The following is a 24,231-nucleotide window of genomic DNA, read 5'->3' as shown; positions in this document are numbered from 1 at the left end:
TGGCATAGAGTTGCTCATAATATGTTCTTATAATTGTTTATATTCCTTTGGTGTTGGTTGTGATCTCTCCTCTTTCATTCATGACTTTATTGATTTGGGTCCTTTCTCTTTTCTTTTTGATAAGTCTGGCCAGGGGTTTATCAATCTTGTTAATTCTTTCAAAGAACCAGTTCCTAGTTTCATTGATCTGTTCTACTGTTCTTTTGGTTTCTATTTCATTGATTTCTGCTCTGATCTTTATGATTTCTCATCTCCTGCTGGGTTTAGGCTTTATTTGCTGTTCTTTCTCCAGCTCCTTTAGGTGTAGGGTTAGGCTGTGTATTTGAGACCTTTCTTGTTTCTTGAGAAAGGCTTGTATTGCTATATACTTTCCTCTTAGGACTGCCTTTGCTGTATTCCAAAGATTTTGAATAGTTGTATTTTCATTTTCATTGGTTTCCATGAATTTTTTTTAATTGTTCTTTAATATCCTGGCTGATCCATTCATTCTTCAGTAGGATGCTCTTTAGCCTCCATGTATTTGAGTTCTTTCCAACTTTCCTCTTGTGATTGAGTTCTTTTTCAAAGCACTGTGGTCTGAAAATAGGCAAGGAATGATCCCAATCTTTTGGTACCAGTTGAGACCTGATTTATGACCTAGGATGTGATCTATTCTGGAGAATGTTCCATGGGCACTAGAGAAGAATGTGTATTCTGTGGCTTTGAGGTGGAATGTTCTGAATAGATCTGTGAAGTCCATTTGGTCCAATGTGTCATTTAGCATCTTTATTTCCTTGTTGATCTTTTGCTTAGATGATCTGTCCATTTCAGTGAGGGGGGTGTTAAAGTCCCCCACTATTACTGTATTGTTGTCGATGTGTTTCTTTGCTTTTGTTTAACTGCCTTATATAATTGGCTGCTCCTATGTTAGGGGCATAGATATTTACACTTGTTAGATCTTCATGTTGGATAGACCTTTAAGTACGATATAGTGTCCTTCCTCATCTCTTTGGTTTAAAATCTAATTTGTCTGATATAAGGATTGCCACCCCAGCTTTCTTTTGGTGTCCATTAGCATGGGAAATGGTTTTCCACCCTCTCACTTTCAATCTGGGGGTCTTTGGGTCTAAAATGAGTCTCTTGCAGACAGCATATCGACAGGGTTTTTTTTGTTTTTTGTTTTTTTTTCCAATCTGATAGCCTGTGTCTTTTGATTGGGGCATTTAGCCCATTTACATTCAGGGTAACTATTGAAAGATATGAATTAATGCCATTGCATTACCTGTAAGGTGACTGTTACTGTATATTGTCTGTGTTCCTTTCTGGTCTATGTTACTTTTAGGATCTCTCTTTGCTTAGAGGACCCCTTTCAATATTTCTTGTAGGCCTGGTTTTGTGTTTGCCAATTCCTTTAGTTTTTGTTTGTCCTGGAAGCTTTTATCTCTCCTTCTATTTTCAATGACAGCCTAGCTGGATAGAGTATTCTTGGCTGCATATTTTTCTCGTTTAGTGCTCTGAATATATCAAGCCAGTCCTTTCTGTCCTGCCTGGTCTCTGTGGATAGGTCTGCTGCCAATCTAACGTTTCTACCATTGTAGGGTACAGACCTCTTGTCCTGAGCTGCTTTCAGGATTTTCTGTTTGTCTCTGAGACTCGTGAGTTTTACTATTAGATGTTGAGGTGTTCACCTATTTTTATTGATTTTGAGGGGGGTGTCTGTGTCTCTTGGATTTTGATGCCTGTTTACTTCCCCAAATTAAGGAATTTCTCTGCTGTATTTTGCTCCAATATACCTTCTGCTCCCCTCTCTCTTTCTTCTTCTTCTGGGATCCCAATTATTCTAATATTGTTTCATCTTATGGTATCACTTATCTCTCAAATCTGCCCTCGTGATCCAGTAGTTGTTTATCTCTGGATCTTTATCTCAGTTTATCTCTGAGCTCTTTTTCTCAGTTTCTTTATTTTCCATCATTTGGTCTTCTATATCACTAATTCTCTCTTCTGCCTCATTTATCCTAGCAGTTAGAGCCTCCATTTTTGATTGCACCTCATTAATAGCCTTTTTTATTTTGACTTGGTTAGATTTTAGTTCTTTTATTTCTCTAGAAAGGGTTTCTGTAATATCTTCCATGCCTTTTTCAAGCCCAGTAGTATCTTTAAATCATCATTCTGAACTCTAGTTCCAACATCTTACTAATTCCGTATTGATTAGGTCCCTGGCAGTGTGTACTGCCTCTTGTTCCTTTTTTTTTTGAGGTGATTTTTTCCATCTTGTCATTTTTTCCAGAGGAGAATAGATGAATGAGAGAACAAAATGCTAACAGTGGTAATAACGACCCCAGAAAAACATACAATAAACAAATCGGAAGAGCCCTGAAACCGGGGGGAAAGGAAGGTAAAGAAAGAAAAAAGAAAAAGGAAGAAAAAGGAAAAGATAAAAAAAGAATATGATCAAATATGATCAGGCTGGTGAATAGATCAGTGCCACACACTAGATTTGGGGTGTATATTGGTCTGTTAGGAGAAAGTTCCTCCCAAAATTTTAAAGAAATAAAAACTTAAAAAATAAATAAATAAAAAAGAAAAAATTAAAAAAAGAAAGAAAAACTTATATATGTACAAAAATAAGGGTAAATACAATGAAGGGATGGAATATGACTGTAAAGATGAAAATTATAAAAGATTTTATAAAAGGAATTGATAATATAAGAACTTGGTTGAAAAAAGAAAGAAGTGGATTAAAAAAAAAAAAGAAGGGAGAGAATGTGATAAGTCAGGAGACTAGAGATTTAGGGTACATTTTGCTCTGTTAGAAGAAATTGTATCCCAAAATTTTAAAGAGAGAACTATATATATATATATATATATATATATATATATATATATATATATACCAAAAATAAGGTTAACTATTTTGAAGTGATAGAATATGACTGTAAAAATGAAAAATAAAAAAGATTTTTAAAAAAGGGATTGGTAAGATGTTGGTTGAAAAAGGGAAAAAGAAAAATTCAATTAAAAAAAAGAATGAAAAAGAAAGTTAAAAAAAAATTAACTTTGAAAGACTAAAGAATCATGGGAAAAAAGCCATGAATTCTATGTGCAGTATTCCCCTAGCACTGGAGTTTTGCCGTTCTCATTGATCGGTAAACTTGGTCTTGGCTGGCTGTTCTCCCTGATCTTCTGGGGGAGGGGTCTGTCGCAGCAGTTCTCAAATGTCTTTGCTGGAGGTGGAATTGCCCAGCCCTTGTTGGGGGCTGGGCTAAGTAATCTGCTTGGATTTGCTCTCAGGAGCTTTTGTTCCCTGCAAGCTTTCCATACAGCTTTGGAGGATGGGAGTAAAAATGGCAGCCTCCCAATCTCTGCCCCGGAGGAGCTGAGAACTTGGGGCCCCGCTCCTCAGTGCACCCCCAGAGAAAAGCAGTCACTCACTCCTGTCTCCCAGGTCTCCAGCTGCACTCCATGCTCACCCGGCCTGTGACCAAGCATTTCTATCTCTGGCACATGACCCAGTTTGGAGTCTCCAAACCCAGCAGATTTCTGCGGTGCGCTCCCATGCCACTCCTCCCAGGGGAGGAAGGGGAGTCTCCCCGGACCTGCCGCTTGTTGGGTCCCTGCTGGAAGAGCAGTGGCCCAACTGTGCTGCAGATCACAGTTTATGGCAACCCTGAGCTGAGAGCCCACTCCTCGGCTTTGTCTCTGCAGCCAGCTTCCCTGTTCCGATACCTGGGAGCCCTGATGCACTCAGGCACCCCCGGTTTTTCTGTGACCCCGAGGGTCCTGAGACCACACTGTCCCAGAGAGGGTACCACCCCCCGCTTAGCCATGGAGAGACATCACCCAGCGGAGCTGACTTCTAAAAGTTCCGATTTTGTGCTCCGCTGCTCTATCACTTGCCAGTAGCGACTGATGGAGGCCCCCTCCCCCGCCATCCTTCCTCCCGAATATCACCTCAGATTCACTTCTCCGCACGTCCTACCTTCCAGAAAGTGGTTACTTTTCTGTTCAGAGAGTTGTTGCTTTTCTTTTCTTCAATCTCCTGTTGAGTTCATAAGTGTTCAGAATGGTTTGATCCCTATCTAGCTGAATTCCTGGGACCAGATGAAATTTAGGTCTCTTACTCTCCGCCATCTTGCTCCTCCCCCCGAGGTGGTTGTCTTTTAAACAGGCAAATGAGCTCCATTAAAAGAACACATTACTGAAAGTAGACTTCTAGGTGTAGTCCAATGAGCTACACACTTCCCTCCCAGCCTCCACATGAGTAGCGTATTCACTAGCACTTACTCTGCACCACTTGTGCTGTGGGCACTAAGAATAAAGCAGTGAAACAGACATGGTTCGTGGGCTTAAGGAGCTCCCACTAGGCAAACAGGCATAGGCAAATCAGGTGGTGATTAGTGCTACGCAGAGGAGTAGATGGAATCACATGATACTGAGTGCCGAGGTAGTTATTTCAGAATAGATGGTTAGGGAAAGCTCTAAAGAGTTGGTCATGCAGCAAACATATTAATGAAAATGAGAAACCAGGCAAGGGAAGATAAATTAGAAGATAATTCCAGCAGAGAAAAAAATGAACAAAAAGACTGAAGTGAATTGATATTGGCATGTTTAAAGCACAGAAAAGATATCTGTGTTTGTCAGAACACAATGGGGGAGGTTTTTGGTAGGCAGGGAGTAGAAGGTAGAGAGATTACAGATAGAAGTGGGGCCCTAAGCATACAGGGATTTGTAACTCACTGTCATCCCTCCTCTTTTAGACCTCTATATATTAAGGCCCTCATAAAAGCTCAACCCCAGGTCCCATTCTTTATCTACACATTCTTCCTAGGTAATCCCATCCTGTGTTACACCTTCTTTAAATAGGAACTCTGTACTAATTACTATCAAATGTGTATCTCCAGCCTTGGCCTCTCCTCTAAGGGCCAGACTGTTATAATTAACTACCTATTCCATGCATCCATTCAAATGTCTAATACCACAAATTTAACATGGTCAAAATAAAACTACTGATTCCCAAACCTCAAACAAAGCCTGCTTCTCCCTCATTCTCCCCAGCTCAGGTAACAGTACTACCATTCATCATTTGCTCAGGCCCAAATCGAGAAATTATCCTTGATTCTTTTATCCTTCATCCCTGGGAGTGGTTCTTCTGGGTTCCTGGTATCATATTCCTGGTAGAATTTAAACACAAAGCAAACTGAACCCAAAAGAGATTTTCTTTTGCTAAAACCAATTCTGCCCAGTGCTTTGGATTCTGAGAACATTTGAAGAGATGATTGGATATAAAGTGTCCCCTGAAGGAAATGAACGTAATTATGGCAATGACTTTTTATATACTTCCTATGGTTTCAAACAAGCCATATTCATTTTTCTTCTGTGACTGGAAGAAAACTGTTGAATGAATTCATTCATAAAGACAGCAGGATATTTTATGTCAAAGTAATAATACTTTACACCTTTGTTGTATGTTGTAGTATTGTCAAAATTGCCTGTTCCTAGAGGGCAAGCATTATTATATTTATACTTTTTTTCAACCCTGGCACATTGTTGTTAATAATAGTTAATCCACAAGTACTTATTAAATAAATCATCAGTGTACAAGATTTTAGTGTCTCTACAGCCTACTGTAGTACTAGTAGTTCAACAAAGACTATAAAGTTTCCTTTAATTGCAACTACTAAGACTGGAACCCAGGACAGACAGAACAGGATACATGAAAGCACTGCAAATAAAAAATGAAAGTATGCATACCACCAGACTGGTGGCAGGTAGAACCACACTCTGCCGAGATCCATGTGCCCATAATATGTCATCCATCCCACAGGTGCTATTAGTCTTTTCTTCGGGATCATACTTGAAGAGTGCATGTTCCTGTCCATCCTGATTTGTGGGGCTTAAAGGTTCAATGAAGTACTTTTGATCTCCCTGACTGAAGTAGCCCCTGAAAAACATGAAAATCCTTATTTTGTAATTCTTACAAAATATTCCTGCTTTGGGGTGCTATATAGACTTATAGACTCCAAAAAGTTACCAATACCACATAATTTCAAGCTCATGGTGGTAGAGTATAGTGCAACATTGCAGCTAAAGATACACTTAGAGATGACCTAAACCTATTTTTTCTATAAGGAAATGGGACCTGTTGGGAAGAAGTGACTGCTGTAATGTCACATAGCTAACTTATATCAGTGCTGACATTAGAATGGAAATTTCCTGATTCTCACTCAGTGTTCTTCCAATCTAATACCTTGTCTGCTCAAAAGGTGCACTGAAAATAAAGACTTTGAAGGCTTATAAATAAGAGTTAAGATTCTAGGGACACCTGGGTGGTTAATCGGCTCGGGTCATGATCCCAGGGCCCTGGGATTGAGTCCCGCATCGGGCTCCTTGCTCAGCAGTGAGCCCGCTTCTCCCTCTGCCTGCAGCTCCCCCTGCTAGTACTCTTGCTCACTCCCTGGTGCACGCGTGCTCTCTCCCTAGCAAATAAATAAATAAAATCTTAAAAAAGAAAAAAGAGTTAAGATTCTAAGTCTATAACTTCTTGGATGTAATACCATGGGAAAATTACCTAAACTCACACAGCCTCAGTTTATCCATCTATAACATGAGAATAATACCTACCTAATAGGATGATTATAAAGGTTGAAGGACATAATATATAAAGCACATGATAAACAAATATTACCAATTTCTTCTCAATTATCTCTGCTGAAGCCCCAAACTAAGATTCATTTAACCAATATTTAGGGACTACCCATTATTCATTAGTCATTGGATTAAAGGCAGACAATAAGAAAAAAAGAGTCATGGTTTCCCCTTTCATGGAGCTTATAGTCAACTGAGGAAGACGGATGTGGATAAAATAGTCACATTTGACCCACAAATAACATAATTATATGACATATGAGATATTCATAATTACAGATAACTGCTAGGACAAAAAAGTATAAGAATATATAATAGGAGACTGGATTAAGTGTACACAGAACTAGAAGACAAGAGTGGATGGGCGGAGATAAGTAGGTGGTTTGTTGCAATGGTCTGCATAAAGGATCATGGTAGTTTGGACTAGGATGTGGCAGTAGAGAAAGAATGTAGTGAATAATCTCAGCTAATATTTAGCATATCTAATCAATAGGGCTTGATAATGGATTGAAAATGGGTAGTTGAGAGGCAAGAGATCATCAAGGAACCTAGGTTTATGGATTGGGCAAGTGGCTGGTTGATTATATCATTCACTGAGATAAAGAACACTGGAAAAACACCAGATTTGGGAGAAAAACATTAGTTTGATTAGGGGTTTATTAAGATTGAGATTTCATTAATCTATCCAGATATGGAAGAGATATGGATATATGGAAGACAAAATTAGATAATCAAGTCTGGGCATCAGAAGAAATATCTCATTGTAGAGAGATGCCTAGGGAGTTACTAATATACAGAAGAAAGCAATGTCATGGGCATTGATAGGACAAACTGAAGAGAGAGTTTAGAGTAAAGAGGAAAGGTGAAGAGCTCCCATTCCCTAAAGAGTCAGACTCAAAAACCTATATTTTGAAAACAAACAAACACACCTCTGCAAGCAATTCAAATGTGTAAATTTACAAAGCACCATTAAGAGAAGCCCTGTTCCCTTCAAATCTCAAAATTCTTCAACCCTTAGGATTCATATTTAACTACAGTATACTTCATTCTATTTGAGACTCTTCAGGTTTTTTAAAACACACACACTCATGCCAATACCACAGGTATACACAAACCATTCATGAAGCCTTACCTTAGACCCCTACATGTGCTGATGCTAGCATCTGAAACTTTTTCATTAACAATGTGTCCTTGGTAATAACAGTCATCCTAAAGAAATGAAAAAGGGGGTTTTGTAAAGGATAGTATGTGTTTCTTAGATCCACTGCTAAATTTGAATTTGAGAGCTTGAAACAAGATCTCTAATGTTTTCAAATCATTTTATGCTGAGCAACAGTCAACTTAGAGAGGTAAAAAAAATGGTTAAGAAGCTCTTTATGGTTAAAATCTGTAATATTTAGTTAATTAACCCAATGCTTAAAGAGCATTTACTAAATAGATATTGGTATTGCAGAAAAAGGATAACAGGGATAGATGCATCATCTAGAAGAAACAAACTTAGAGATAGAAATTTAAAATCTGAGCCCCCAAAACATCAGAGGTTCATTCTTTCCCTTGGCTGATTGCTCATTTTATCTTCTAACACCTACAAGCTTTTTCCAAAGAATGGGTTATCATGATAATGTTGTTATTTCTTGATTTATTCAAAGAGTTTCAGCAGACTGAGTTAGTGTGACATCCCCTTCTCCATCTGGAGCAAAATGCCCAATCCTAGCACTTTTCTATGTGGATGTACTTTAACCAAGCATACCTTTGTGCTTTGAGACAGATGAGGTAGAGGCCCCCATAAATGTCTGCGCCATAGCTATGAGGAGAATGCCTGAAGGCCTTCCAATAGAAAAATGGAGCTCAAAAAAGATGGCAATGACAAAATACTCCTCACACTACTTCACACAGCCATATTCTCTAAATAAGAGTCAAGAATAAAAAATATTTAAGGAAAACAGAATCCTATAATTCCGTCATTGAGGAAATAGTCTTGAGTTGGAGCCACTATATGATCTAGAGAGGTGATTGGCATTGACTAAGAACACAAGATGTATTTAATTCTTCACTCTTCTAATGAAAGTGAGAAACTCCTGCCCACTGTCTTATAGGGAGCTCCTGAAGGTTGGAAGGGGTTACCATGGTTGTCAAGGAACCTTTGTTCTTGTCAAACTGTACAAATATTAGAGGATCTATTAAGAAATTACTACTGCTGGGAAAAGCACCAATATTGTAAATGCTTTTTCACTTTCACTCTTTGTCTGGCAATGACACTGCCTTTGGGTATGTGGGTCACATCCCAAATGACAATGATTCTAGGATATTCTTTTACCATGATTTGTGGGCTTGTGGTGACCTCCTCTCCAGTGGAATTATAACGTGTTTCCACATAACCTGGTGCAAGGAGACCCCTGGAGAAAAAAAAAGAAAAAAAAATTCATGGTCACTCATGTTAATTGAAAAGTGCAGTGATCAAAGTGAAAGCTTTCACTGGGTGTGCAGGAAAGTTTTAACTCCTGAGCTCCTTCTCCTAAGCCCTCAAGACGAGTCCAAGTATGAAGAGGATGCTTACAATGCAAAGACTGAGGGAGCAGAGTTTCTGACATTCCTGAGTAGTGTGGAACAGTGTCTGCTTTCTCATCAGACTTTGATACTTCTCTGAGGGGAGATTTGAGGAAGAAATGGAACTGAGAAGGGTAGAGTTGATAAATATGACTGAAAAGAGCAGTGCTCCTGCCCAGTTTAAGACAACTACATTTTCACCCAGTCCTTTTTGGTTCCCAGTGACTGCTAACAATTGTAGCAGTGGAAAGTTTATTGGGAATTGACTTGCATTTGGTAATTAGGGCCCTTCTGGCATTTTCATTGAGCTTCTCAGAATTCTTTCAATTACCCGGCAGCACATAGGAGTCTGGATATACTTTTTAAAGAGGCAGGGCAAGGAGAAAAGGAAGTAATTACCATATGCTGAATGCCATCTCTATGCCAGCCACTGAGTTAGACACCTTACATGGATCATTCATTTAATCCTTTCTGCAATCCAGTAGGATAAATATGACTTGCTTCATTTTTCAGATGAGATTACACAGTTCCAGGGGCAAAGGATCATATCTAGGTCTGCCTAAAGTCCACAACTGTACTATTTCCATTTTACTTTACCACTCCATTTCCAAAGTCCAGGCAGTTGTGATTTTTTGCAAAAGGCAATAGTCTATTTGAGGAAAAAAATCTTGCTGTACTATATAGAATAGTTTAGGGAATGAAAGAGCTTGAAAGCACAAAATGAGGGGAGAAAACTACTTTTGAAATAGGCGAGATATAGGCTCATCAAGATTTGAGTGAGAGCTGAGGCAGTGAAACTTGAAAGAAATGTTGAATGTAGCTGACCTGAATGCAGAGAACGAAGGAACAAGAGAACAATATAATGCATGAGAAAGTGGGCGGGTTAGTGTGTAGCTGGATGGAAGGAGCACTGGTGTAGGCATCAGGAGAGCCCAATTCCGGTTTTACCACTGACTTGTCCTTTGGTCCTAGAGTTTATTTAATTATTATGTCTTTTTTGTTTTTCCTGATGGAAATGGTTGCAAATTGTTTTAAGACCTAATCTTTCAGTATTAGAATAATAAACTACAATAATGTAGGGGAAGATTTAAAATCTATCTGCTTTTTCACAGAATTTGATAAAATGTATATCTGCTTGTATCTCAAGGATACAAACACTAGTGAACTGTTATTTTTTAGAAGGATCCAACTACTAGTAAACTGTTACTTTACTCAATGTGTTTTCACTACTTCGGTAGGAACAAATAGTCACAGAACCCCTTGGGCCGGTTGAGAGAGAAAATTTATTAGCATAGGTTTTTGAGAGCCTTAAGCAGAAACAGCCTCAATTAGCACATTTTCCACATGCTGACTTGCTGTTGGTAAGGACAATATCAGAAGTAAAAACACTTACTTGTTTTTTTTCAAGTAAAGCACTGCGATTTTCCCATTAACTGTCATTTTATACTTCAATTCAGTTTCAAATTTTTCCTGCAAAAATGCACAAACATTTACTGGTGATTATAAACACACATAAATATTCATTTGGCTATGTCCATCTTTTTAATAATTAGCAAACAATGCTTGCTTTCTTTAATGGTAAGCTATATAGTTTATATAGCTAATGTCTGCTTCCAGCCTCTTCTAACTGATTTGTTAGTTTGATTTAACTCTGCCAGCTGAATAGACATATTATTTGGGACCTTTCTATCCATCTATCCACCCATCCACTCATGCATTTTACAAATATTATTTGAGTGTTAATTATATGCATACCTCTACTCAGTTCTGGAAATTCAACTCTAAGCAAGAAAAATTGAAACCTACTGTCAGAAAGCTTCTAATCCTGTGGAAAGACAGACAATAAAAGTGATTTATGTTATATGATAAAGGATATAAATATGAGTGCAAGGTAAGATGTCTAACATCTTAAGGTCAGGAAAGGCTTTCTTGAGGAAGTAACATATAAGCTGAGATATGAATTAGCCAGGTGAAGCAGGGTGGTAAAGTTATTTGAGAAGAAGGAATAGTATGCCCACAGACCCAAAGACCTCAAAGACTTCTACTGATAGATGTTTGGTCTGGAGGCCTTCTCACGGCTAACTGGAGGTCAGAATATGGACAAAACAATAGAAATATGTACTCAAAAGGAGAGAGAAGTCATCAGGAAGAAAATAAAGTCTCAGGAGTTCAGAATGAGAAAATACCACATCAAGCAAACCTCATGTGGAAAAGGAGAACAGTTTTGAGATTTATATATACCAAAAGAGATACAGAGGACTGTATGTTGAAGAAGATGCTATTGGGTACTGAATTCTGATTTTGTTCTATAAAACAGAGTTTTTTTACTGGGGAGTACCACGATGTTGTTATTAAAGAGATCTAAATATGGCAGACCAAATATGACTGAGTGCTGTTTCCTCTGCTGGGCTACACCTAAGGCCAAGCTTTTCTTCTCTCCTCCCTCTCCTGGCCAGAGCAATACCTGAGCTCGGCAAGGGTGAGTTAGAGACTTCAAGTCAGGGGGATTGTGCAGGGATTTGCCATCTCCAAGGTCAGTTGGTATGGCCCACATTCCCCTTAAATGATTAGTTACTGGAGTCCTCTCTGATGTCAAAAACTCCTGGGTATAAATATCCTATACTGTATGTCTAGAAGAGGAGAGGCTGCTGTAAATCACTTCATGCTGATGAATAGCAGGAGCTGGGACAAAAAAAAAAAAAAAGGCTAAGGGCTGAAAATAAAAGTTATGGGGAATCATTGTAACCACTTATCATTTAGATTTAAGAAAGGCCAAATGGAATCAAAATATTAGGAGGATAGTAGATGTAATTTTCTGCCCAGAAGAGCTTTCTAATTTCTATTTCCTGCCAGCAATGGTTTTTAGTGGATTTTCACCTAAAATATTATTTGGAGATTGTTTTAGAAGAGATTATTGCTTTTGGACTGGAAGTTTTAGCCGACACTGGCATAGAGATTATAGATGAAAGGAAACAATAAAGAAGAAAACAAGTATTTATGAAAGAGGGTGCACTGGGTGATGTGATAACTGTACGTCCCAAGTACAAGTCTGTGGTGGAGAGCAATGCCTGCTAATAAAAAATCTACCCTATTTGTGTGCAGCCTGGGTCCTAAACTATGGGTGAGGAGAGGAAAGATGCACCTTGATTTGGAAAGTACCCACTAGAAGGAAATGATTTTTTTTTAATTGACCTGGGCCATTTTAAACAGAAGAGAAGATTAAAATTACTCTCACAGACGTGCACGCACACACACATACACACACACATACACCATAACTATAGTAAAATCAATATTAAAAGAAAATCAAGAGCCAAACGGTGTAACACTGACCATTTTTGAAGCATAGACTATTTTATGTTGACTTCACAAAGAATATAAGGTGGACTGGGCATTACATATAAGGAGAACATGTTAAGTAGGAAAAAACCCCTTTAAAAAGTGCAGATAGGTGGAAACAAGTGTATTATTAAGAAAGGCCTTGAGAATACCAAAGCTGACTAAAAAGGAGGTTGTGTCAAAAGCAGAAAGAAGACAAAATGGCTTGATAAACCATAACATCAAGCAAAAGAGCCATGATGGTTAGCCATAAATTACATAGGACAGTGTTACACAGGACAGTGTCATAACATAATCTTGAGCAGGGAGTTAATGATTGCATCCAGCTCTGCTTTTCAGACAAGTTTTCTCAAAATAGCCACATAAGATAAGCATTACTATTATTATCTCAATTTAAAGACACGAATTTGAAGTTTGTTTGTGTCTAAATTTATACAGAGAAAATTAACAAAGTTAAGATGTGAATATAAACAAGCCTTTTCAATTCAGATCCTTTACCCTTTCCCTATGGATCAGGAAAATATAAGGTTCATGCAACCAGTTAATTGAGTTGTAGACTAGATAAATGATGTATTTGTGATGAATATCAAGCACATTGCATCAACTGCATGTATCTACTCAACTATTCCAAAAATTGAGATTGATCATCTATTAGGTACCAGTAACTACTCTATGTTTTTTCATCAAAATAAATTATTCAAAAACTTAAATTTGTTTTATAAAGAAATCACTTTATAACTGCAATAAAAACACTGGGTGTGTATTCAAATGTCCCTCAAAATAATGAGTGATAAAATGTACCTGGCATTTTAAAAAAAAATTTTATTTACTTATTTGTCAGAGAGAGAGAGAGCACAAGCAGGGGGAGCTGCAGGCAGAGGGAAAGAGAGAAGCAGGCTCCCTGATGAACAAGGAGCCCCATGCAGAGCTCGATCCCAGGACCCTGGGATCACGACCTGAGCTGAAGGCAGATGCTTAACTGACTGAGCCACCCAGTGTCCTGGTATCTGGCATTTTTAAGAGAATGCTGGAAAGCATTTAAGGAAGCCATACTGATGAGGAATCCAATGCATATAGGTCCCATTTAAATTTAACAGAAACATTTTGTTGAGAAAGAATTATTTTTATAAACAGGGTCTACTATAGGTTCTGCTACTATAAACATTTGCTTTAGAAGAAATCATCTGTTAGGAACCTTATCCAATGGGGGAGTAGGTACTCCCAGGGAGTGGCATCTTACAATATTTCTGCAAGTTATTATTTATGTCTCATTTATCTATATTCTTCCTGGCTCCCAGCAGAAAACTTCTGGGTGCAGGTACTTAGAAAATTGTTGAATGAATCATCGTGTTTTAGCCTTTATCTTTTGACTGAGAATGTGTTTTTTCATTAAGTAGTTAAGAACTATACAAACTTTAATACCTTTCTCTTCAGAAAAGACAAAGGAAAATTTCATGTTTAATTATAGTAATTCATTCTAACTTAATTTTCATCCACAATATTTTATTTTCGACTTCAGTTTTGTTATGGTTTTGTTGGTATGTAGATACATAGATGATCGATAGATAGATAATAGATAAAATAAATTGTATCAAATCTCTTTAGAAGTACACAGAATTATGAATTATCATAAAAGTATTAAAGTTTATTTTCTGTGTGACCCTGCGCAGTTTATTTCAACCATCAGAATCTTAATCTTCAAAATGAGGCTAATGATAGAACATTGGATCATTGTGAAGATTAATAAAAATAAAGTCAAACAAATGCAAATGTCTATATATAAATATGCATATATGTTATAGTTGTATATCTATCTGTATATCATATGTAAATATATTTATGTATATTTTTTCAAAATTCTTTGTTAAGCCAAAAGCTGTACCTGTTGTTCCGGCTCCTTGACCTCTCTTTTATGTAGTGGATAAAGTCTTCTGGGATAAACCACTTCATAGTTCTTTACTCCAGGGAGTTCTTTGATAGCATTTACTGAGGGGGAAAAAGGTAAAAGAAGATTGAGTGGAGCATAACAAATAAGCAATCTGGTTGATAATCATCAGCCTTATTGCATTTCTGATGAATAATGCTACACACGGAGGCTTAACTGAATTATGTCAGAGAGTTATTTAAGTGTAGAGATAGACAAAATCAGAAGCCCACACTTCCTCTCAAAATCTTGAACCTATATCTTCAAATATTTCCCCACTGAAAATTTACAAGTGTTTCTCTATTTGGTGAAAATATTTCTTTTGGATTTTTCCATCTCTCTTTGCTACCTTGAATCCTCTATAAAGGAATGTAGCAAGCAGTACAGGAAAAAGCTAGTATGGGAAGGCAAAAGCCAACCTAATCTTCTAAGATGCTAATCAATGTCAGCATAATTGAGTAGAAGTATTCTGAAAACTACAGTGTTACAAAAATGAAATAACTAATGTGTGCCATTTCTGACTCTAATATTTTTTTCTTATATTTTCCAATTGTAATGAATAAAACTAAGACACAATAAGAAAACCTTCAATATCAGTTCCATAGAATGCTTGGCTTTTACAATACAGATAAACTTTCATTTTTGCATACAGAGCATGAAAAGAATGAAAATTGAAGAAGCAAACAATTAGAACATTTTTACTGGTCTGGAAGGAAAATTTTTGAGCCTGCAGTCATATTGAAAGAGAATTGAACAGTTATCTCATCCAACCTTCTATCTATATTTTGAATTCTCAAGTCAACATTGTTTCTATAAGTTATTATTTTTTTAAATTTTATTATGTTATGTTAATCACCATACATTACATCATTAGTTTTTGATGTAGTGTTCCATGATTCATTGTGTGCATATAACACCCAGTGCTCCATTCAATACGAGTTATTTTTTTTTAATTTTCTTTTATTTTTTTGAGAGAGAGCATGTGCGGGCATGCACAAGCAAGCAAGGAGGCGCAAAGGGAGGGGGGAGAGAGAATCCCAAGCAGACTCCACGCCCAGCACAAGCCCAACTTGGGGCTCCGTCTCAAGACCCTGAGATCCTGAGCCAAAATCAGAAGTCAGAAACTTAACCGACTGAGCTACCCAGGCACCCCTCTACAAGTTATTTTTAAGAGGAATTCAGAGTTTTCCCAAAGCTAACACTTAATTTTCTATTTTCTCTTTTATTTGCCCACTTGATCGAGTCCTTGCTCTGGGTAGAGTAGTGTGTAAGGAAATATCAATAGACCGACTCTTTGGTTTCTCAGGAGGCTACTGGTCTACCCAGAATATACATGCAGTAGGAAACAAAGTATGGGCCCAGCCTAGCAATTTACTAACACTGTGGACTGGAAAGGCTTTAGTTCTCTGTGTCATGACTAGAGTTCTCTCTAAAGATAATCCCAGCTTATTAAATTACTCAAACCTAAATTCTATGGTAATATAACTTTATGTTATTATTGTTCTTTTAACAAATAAAAGTGAGTATTTTTTTGTTAGTCATCTTGGATGACTTGTACAGTTATCCCAATAATGCTCCAGAGAATATTTATTTTTAAAATTTTTCTTTAGAAATTAAATCAGAATCTTTAAAAAATTCCTATTTATGTCATTTTTTAAAATCATTTTAGGATGGCTAAATGCACTTGACCACTCAAGAGCCATTTACTTTTAACTTCAAAGAATAGGAAAAGTAATTAAATTGGCTAAAAACTCATTAGGTCAAAAATGAACAATTAAAGGGATGCAATAACTTCTCTTTCACTGGCTTGAGATTTACTCTTTTTTTACATTTAAATTCAATTTAATTAACATATAGTGTATTATTAGTTTCAGAGGTAGAATTTAGTGATTCATCAGTTGCATATAACACCCAGTGCTCATTGCATCAAGTGCCCTCCTTAATGCCCATCACCCAGTCACCCCATCCCCATCCACCTCCCCTCCAGCACCCCTCGGTTTGTTTCCTATAGTAAGAGTCTTTTACGGTTGGGACACCTGGTAGCTCCATTGGTTAAGCATCTGCATTTGGCTCAGGTCATGATCTTAGGGTCCTGGGATTGAGTCCCGCATTGGGTTCCCTGCTCCATGGGGAGCCCGCTTCTCCCTCTGCCTGCTCCTCCCCTGGCTTGTGCTCTCTTAAATAAATAAATAAATAAATAAATAAATAAATAAATAAATAAGTAAAAGATTCTTTTATGGTTTGTCTCTCTCTCTGTTTTAGTCTTATTTTTCTTTCCTTCCCCTACGTTCATGTTTTGTTTCTTAAATTCCACATATGAGTGAAATCATATGATATTTCATTTTGTCTTTCTCTGATTGACTTATTTCACTTAGCATAATACCCTCTAGTTCCATCCACGTTGTTGCAAATGGCAACATTTCATTCTTTTTGATGTCTGAGTAATATTCCATTGTGTTTATATACCACATTCTCCTTATCCTTTCCTCTGTTGATGGACATCTGGGCTCTTTCCATATTTTGGCTACAGTAGACATTGCTGCTATAAAGACTGGGGTGCATGTGCCTCAAGATTTACTCTTCAAAACCCCTTAAAACCATGGATTCAACCCTAGAATACTTGAACTTTGGGTTTGCTTCTAATTTTTTAATTGTTGGAACAGACAGGGCAGATTAAATGATCTTTAAGGACAGTTCAAGTAGTCTATGATTTTATGAAAATAAATACAGAATTCCCCATAATCTCTTTGAAAAGGTGATGATCATTTGGATAAAGTTTTAATTGGTTATGATAAAATAAGTCTCATTACATAGTCAAGACTTCAAGCATAAGGTACCTCAATGACTTCGTGCTGCTACAGAGATAATCCACTGGGCATTTTTATTTCTATTTAATTAATTTTTGGTAAAGGAAAACAATAACATCACTTTATAAAAAATTATAACAAATTCATAAGCCTAAAGGAACATTACAATGATTTTCTTAACTTTGAGTTAAAATTTTCATAATTATCGTAATTATTTCAAAATAATAAGATGCCATGAAGTAAGAAAATTACTCTTGCCAGAAATGAACTGATGGTATTGACACAATTCCCTGGAGCTTCTTGTAAACCCATAATACCAAACAAGCATACATAAGGCAACCACATGCTGTCTAGTGGATTGTGTCCAATCAATGCAATTAGTCCCACTAATATGGAGTTCTTGAAGCTGTATATTCACCAATGTTGCAACCATAGTAACTCTTCTAAAAATGCTGCATGAAAAATGGTTTCATACAATACACACATTATTCTGAGAGTAAATATTAGTCCAAGTTGCCCTGGGGTCATAAAATAATTAATTATAGCTGATTCTTTTATAAAAGCAAAAAATGATACCCCACACACATTTCCCATTCAGAAGTGGAGAGGGAAACAGGCCAATCCAACCACTGCAAGTTTTCTTACTATACACACTCATCTCCATGATTCTAGTTAATATCTAAATCAATGCTTCATGAAATCAGAAATTACCAATTGACTTAAATATAGAGTCAAATACATAAATTAGTGGAGAAATTTATTCCCAACTCTTTGATAGCTGAGCACTTCCAAATGACAAACAAAATAAATCAACAAATGAACCAGAGTGTTTTTTAAAAAGCCTCCAGCAACCTCTCATTTTCTTTGGTTTGAAATCAACAGATTTTCAGCTCTTCCCAAACTCTTGCAACAGAGTACATTCTCTAAAAGAAACAGATAGAATTTCTTTTAATGGCTCTTATTTTTATGAAACCAAGAAGGCCTCTGAAAGAGACTTGAATTAGAACAAATTAGACAGCAGTTAGAGAAATGCGACAGACCTAAATATTGTTTGGCTCATTCATCCTTAAATTTGATGGAAATGACTCAGCCTCCTCCCAGCTGAATAACATCAGGTTAATTATTTTGAAGCCTGTGGAATAAACACAATTAACTGCCATCCAGGGATTATACAAATCTGAGATGTAACACAATATGTTTCTATTAAATCATTTTAATACTTGCTTTCTCTCTCCCACAGAACTCACATGGTGGTTTACATCTGACAAGCAAAACTTAGATGAAGAAAAATAAAACTATTATTTTGGATTGGGTTAGATAATTATTTTACTGCTTATTAGTTTTAGAAAAGTTAAAACTCATTGACAAGATGAATATAACAGGCACTGGTCTGGGTTGCTCCTTTATTCTTTAATGAGTTTGGAGCATTCTTGGAATTTAGCCCATAATAAATAATATTGGCATTTTCATTTTTGTTCACATTTGTTCCAAACTGTTTAAAGAATGTCTTTCCAAACTAGACACATGACATTAAGACCTGGATCAGAGTTTATTCAAAATTGACTTCAGATCTGGGCTTCACTGTACCCCCTCAAACTATCTGGTGATTTTAAATTTAGTGTAGGATATAAGTGAGTACAAATATCAAGGGAAAATACAACCGATTAAGTCTATCATTTTGGCTATTAAGATTAAATTATAAATACTTCTGAGGGTTTTCTAGTCACTTTATGAAGACAAGAAAGCATTGCTAATTTGAAACAAAATAATTTCAAAAAGTACTGTATCCCCTAGATATCCTGCTGGAATATATTGAAGACCTTTCTCTTTTGTCATTGCACTTACATCCTCACCCCCAAACAACTGTCACATCCTTTTAAATATTTGGGTTTTTTTTTTCCTATGATGAAATCCTATAAGTTATTTCTCTCAGGGGATGGTGAAGGGCAAACAAACAGCTGGCCTAATTATGTTTCATTCTTTCATTTCATGTATATGGAAACTGAGCACAAGTCATGGTCTGAGGTGCATATTTTTTTCCTTTGGATGATGGGGGCAGATAAACAAAAAGGAAGAGATGGGAAAATGCAAATCGCTTTATTTTTTACATTCTGGCTGGGAAATAAATCCATGTGGTAATAATATCAGTGGGAATAATACCAAGGAGACAGTCTTGAAAATACAAGATGGAATGTAAAGAGAGGAGGTGGTTCTCTGTTCAAGGTGAAAGATAAGGGACACCTGTCTATATGTCACCCTGTTCTCACAAAAGACACTGCAGAACCTCTGTCCCCGCCACCAAGTACTTGAAGATCTACAGTTTGAGGCATAATTCTAAGGACGTTGTCTCTTGGTGCCATGTTGTGAATGCAAAGACAGGGGAACAATTACCTTATATGCCCAATTTTTTTAAAGATATTATTTATTTATTTATTTGACAGAGAGAGAGCTCTTGAGAGCACAGCAGGGAGAGTGGGAGAGGAAGAAGTAGACTCCCCACCAAGCAGGGAGCCCAATGCAGGGCTCGATCCCAGGCCCCTGGGATCATGACCTGAGCCAAAGGCAGACGCTTAACCGACTGAGCCACCCAGGCACCCCATCATATGCCCTATTTTACTGAAAATGCTGTCATGTGGGTGGACTCCAGGGTTAGCTATGTGATTCTGCTAATAGATCCTGCTTGATCTTTATGCTGTTGGATAAAGCTAGTTCCCAAGCAATTCCTATGTTTCAACTAAATAAAGGATCCCAAAGAATTTTTAGGGATAGCACTTTTGGAGAATGTAGGGAAAAAAGATTTCTATTAAGTTTGACTCACAAAGTAGAAATTTTGAGTCAATAATGTAAATGCCTAGTACAGTTCTATATTTAATGATATTAACTAAAACTTCACAAGTCTGGAAAACAAATCGGAAACCAGGGGTGGGGAATATCACTTTTAGTGACAGAGTGCTGAGTGAGTGCAACAGGGAGGAGAATCTTTCCCTCCCTAACCTTATACTTCTTGTTGATAATCTGTTCCCGTTACTAGGTGCTGGCAAGCATTCTAAAACCCAAGAAAAGGCTTGCTCGGGAAGGATTCCCAGGCACTGAAGCTAATGTGGTGACTTAAATAAGCTCTAGAAATAGAAATAAGCTAAGGAAATGTGTTACCCAATTGAACTTAACTAAAATCTAATTGGTGAATTTCTCAGAAATGGAGAGACATGCTAGAAGTGATTTATTACTGGGAAGTAAAATTCCTCTACTTTTGAATTCTTAAATTCAAGGTGGAAGTGAATTATCAGTTTAAGCTTAGCAGCAACATTGTTTTAATCAAGTAATAGCACAATGCTTTATAAGTATCGAATCGGTCAACTATTTATTTCTAATTAGACATATTTATTATCACCAGTTATGGAAGGACTAAACGTAAAAATGTGCACTCAAAAGGAATAGGACCAGCCAAACTGGTCCGGATAATAATAGCAGATACTTTCGAAAGCCTTCTGCACAGCGATAGCTGGTCAAATCCGCTGCATCTTTACTGCTCTAAAAACGATAAAGTGGGACTTGACGAATTTCAATTTTTGACTCTAAGATCATATTCACTATTTAAATTAAGTTGTATGAAGTTTTCCCTTTGATTTCTATGTAGTCTCGGATCAGACCTATCGATTCAAGAGGTCTCCTTGCCTCTCCTTTACATTGAGAGTTTACATCAGTCTCAGACCCCTCAAAGCAACAGATTAAAACCAGTCCAACTGGTTAGTAAAATTGGTTAAAAAACACACAACACACACACACACACACACACAAACCCTATTGAGAGAAGATGAAAAGTAAGCAGTTCAATGACATATTTACCAGAACCTGAAAAGGAATTAGACACCAACCTGGAACTGGTGAAAGGAGGAAAGTGGCGGTCAGAAGAAGCCCCTGCAACATGTTGGGGGAGCCTAGGGCCGCAGCAGCTCCTGCCGTTCTCGCTCCGAGAGCAGGGCTTGGTCTGGTCTGTCCCTGCCTCCTCTCAAGTGAGACAGAATGAAACTCCCGGGTTCATTCTTGTCTCTGCTTCAGGAAGTGTTTACTAAAGGTGTTGCACAACCTTGGAGCTGTGGTCCTGTGATGGAATGGCACAGCAGACGGAAGTTCTGGCCGCCTCCCAGCTGTAGGACTCCTTTACCATAAGCCATTGTTTCTCTTTTCTTGCTTCTCCTTATTCCCCACTCAGAAGTAGTACGTTTCCAGTATATTCCTGTAGCCCAATAAGCTACCTTGACATAACTGACTGATGAACCTTGGTAAGTGTGTGCATTTATTATGTATAAGTATATATAAATATATTTATATATATATGTATTTGCTATGTTGGCAACAAGTTGTTGCGAATGTTATTCTTCCCTCACATACATATGCAGTCAGTGAAACAATTTCTAATCCAATCCAATTATTACATAAAATTCTCTTTTCCAGTTACCTCCTATTCTCTTCTCACACAACAGTGCTCCAGGGACCTTGAACTATCCTGAAATAAGAATGTATGACAACACAAGCTCAAGGTTTTTCAGATCCCCAAGGGCAGTTGTATCATCACTAAAAACCAGGAGTTGGGGAAAGCCTTCAAGACCCAAAGGATGTAATTACAGAAAAACTTTAGGAGCTGTCATTGGTGTGGTGGAGTGAGGCTAAGCCATCATGTCCAGATATCACACTGTATAACGAATTAAATAGCTAAAGTTGAGTTGCTTTACTAAGTTCCAGGTCCTTTATACTTACTATATTAATTCTTATGACACTTCTGTATGATAAATGCCACCTTACCCCTATTTTGTAGATTAAAAAATTAGGATTTAAAAAGATAAAGGATTCAAAAGATTAAGATTCAGTTGTCCTCCTTTTATATAGTAAATAAGACTAAGCATTGTGCCCAAGGTCATCTATCCAGTAAGTGGCAGGAGTGGAACTTGAACTCAGTATTGTCTGAGCTCTTAGTCACACATTCTAATAGCTGATTTATACACCCAGTCTTATTTCTATTGAGAAATTATATAGTATCTACCTATGAAATACAAGTCCTAATCCTATGAAATACAAGTTCTATGAAACAATCCTGAGGTTATGACATTGGTGTTAACCAATTCTTGGTCCACTAAAATTATGCATTATTCTATGGATTCCAAAGCATATTTTTGTAATAGAGTGATTTTGATGAAAAGGGATTTCTCAAAATGTCATACAGCATCAACTAACTACCACAAGGGAATGTTTAAATCTAGTTACCGAGCATGGAGGTTCCTCAAAAAGTTGAAAATAGAGCTACCGGGGCGCCTGGGTGGCTCAGTCGTTAAGCGTCTGCCTTTGGCTCAGGTCATGATCCCAGGGTCCTGGGATCGAGCCCCGCATCGGGCTCCCTGCTCAGTGGGAAGCCTGCTTCTCCTCCCACTCCCCCTGCTTGTGTTCCCTCTCTCGCTGAGTCTCTCTCTGTCAAATAAATAAATAAAATCTTTTAAAAAAAAAAAAAAGAAAGAAAATAGAGCTACCTTATGACCCAGCAATTGCACTACTGGGTATTTACCCCAAAGATACAAATGTAGTGATCCAAAGGGGCACATGCATCCCAATGTTTATAGCAGCAATGTCCACAATAGTCAAACTATGGAAAGAGCCTAGATGTCCATCAACAGATGAATGGATAAAGAAGATGTGATGTAATGGAATATTATGCAGCCATCAAAAAATGAAATCTTGGAGCGCCTGGATGGCTCAGTTGGTTAAGCGACTGCCTTTGGCTCAGGTCATGATCCTGGAGTCCCGGGATCGAGTCCCGCATCGGACTCCCTGCACAGCAGGGAGTCTGCTTCTCCCTCTGACCTTCCCCCCTCTCATGCTCTCTATCTCATTCTCTCTCAAATAAATAAATAAAATCTTTAAAAAAAAATGAAATCTTGCCATTTGCAATGACGTGGATAGAACTAGAAGGTATTATGCTAAGCGAAGTAAGTCAATCAGAGAAAGACAAGTATCATATGATCTCACTAATATGAGGAATTTGAGAAACAAGACAGAGGATTATAGGGGAAGGGAGGGAAAAATGAAACAAGACGAAACCAGAGAGGGAGATAAACCATAAGAGACTCTTAATCTCAGGAAACAAACTGAGGGTTGCTGGAGTGGTGGGGGGTGGGAGGGATGGGGTAGCAGGGTGATGGACATTGGGGAGGGTAAGTACTATGGTGAGTGCTGTGAATTGTGTAAGACTGATGACCTGTACCCCTGAAACAAATAATACATTATATGTTGATTAAAAACAAATAAATAAATAAATAAAAATAAATCTAGTTACTGAGCATTTCAGCCATAAGATTAGGAATATCACAGGTTTCTTTTCTTTTAATCCAAGTTCTACTGCTTTGTCTTTTTCAGAGAATAGAAAGGTTATACCCATTTCTTAATTGTCACATGATTTCCCCCCATTAATTCTATGCACATTCGTTAGTACCTATGACATGTAAGACACTGAGATCACAGTTGAAAATAGTCATTCCCTTTGAGATGCTTACAGTCTGGTGAGGGAGATACCATGAAGATGTGCAAAGTGAGTGCTACCTGTGTATCATGAGACACTGTGCATAGGTCTAGGAAAGATTTAGGCATGGAGGTCAGAGGCTACCCCTAGCAGGGCAAGGAAGACTTCCTGGAGGCAGGAATAATGAGGTCAATGAAAAATTAACTGTGAGAAAAGGTGAGGACATTATGTCATAACATACTAGTTTATGGTAATAGTTTAGTGTTGTTGGAGCAAAGACAGCCTGGAGGAATGGGAAGAGATCCTATGTCTGGTTTTGTCAGTGTGCAAGTACTGACAATACTGACTCCATATTTGGCCCTCCATCTTGTTCATGCTCATGGGATGACCTCCCTTTGGGCTACAGGTTCCAGGCCCATTGGAGGTTAATGTGTGCCCTGACCGAAAGGCAGGGAGGCTTATTCTGGTCTTCCCTAAAGTTG

General features: G+C 37.6%; 1 protein-coding gene across 1 annotated transcript in view; it reads right to left on the bottom strand.

Moving 5' to 3' along the window:
- Window positions 1-21,416, bottom strand: part of ADAM28 (ADAM metallopeptidase domain 28) — an 82,536-nt gene extending 61,120 nt beyond the window's left edge. Inside the window, exons 1-7 of the mRNA XM_035023228.1 lie at window positions 21,312-21,416; window positions 20,717-20,772; window positions 14,393-14,549; window positions 10,565-10,641; window positions 8,942-9,020; window positions 7,757-7,833; window positions 5,731-5,920 (exon numbers count right to left, since the gene is read on the bottom strand). Coding sequence (XP_034879119.1) covers window positions 5,731-5,920; window positions 7,757-7,833; window positions 8,942-9,020; window positions 10,565-10,641; window positions 14,393-14,549; window positions 20,717-20,772; window positions 21,312-21,416 — 741 coding nt within the window. The remainder of the gene's footprint in view (window positions 1-5,730; window positions 5,921-7,756; window positions 7,834-8,941; window positions 9,021-10,564; window positions 10,642-14,392; window positions 14,550-20,716; window positions 20,773-21,311) is intronic.
- Between the last annotated feature and the right edge of the window lie 2,815 nt (window positions 21,417-24,231).

The sequence above is a fragment of the Mirounga leonina genome, unplaced genomic scaffold, assembly GCF_011800145.1.
Source record: "Mirounga leonina isolate KUSES-001 unplaced genomic scaffold, KU_Mleo_1.0 Mir_176, whole genome shotgun sequence".
NCBI classification, from domain to species: Eukaryota; Metazoa; Chordata; class Mammalia; order Carnivora; family Phocidae; genus Mirounga; species Mirounga leonina.
This window is presented reverse-complemented; position numbering and strand designations above follow the sequence as displayed.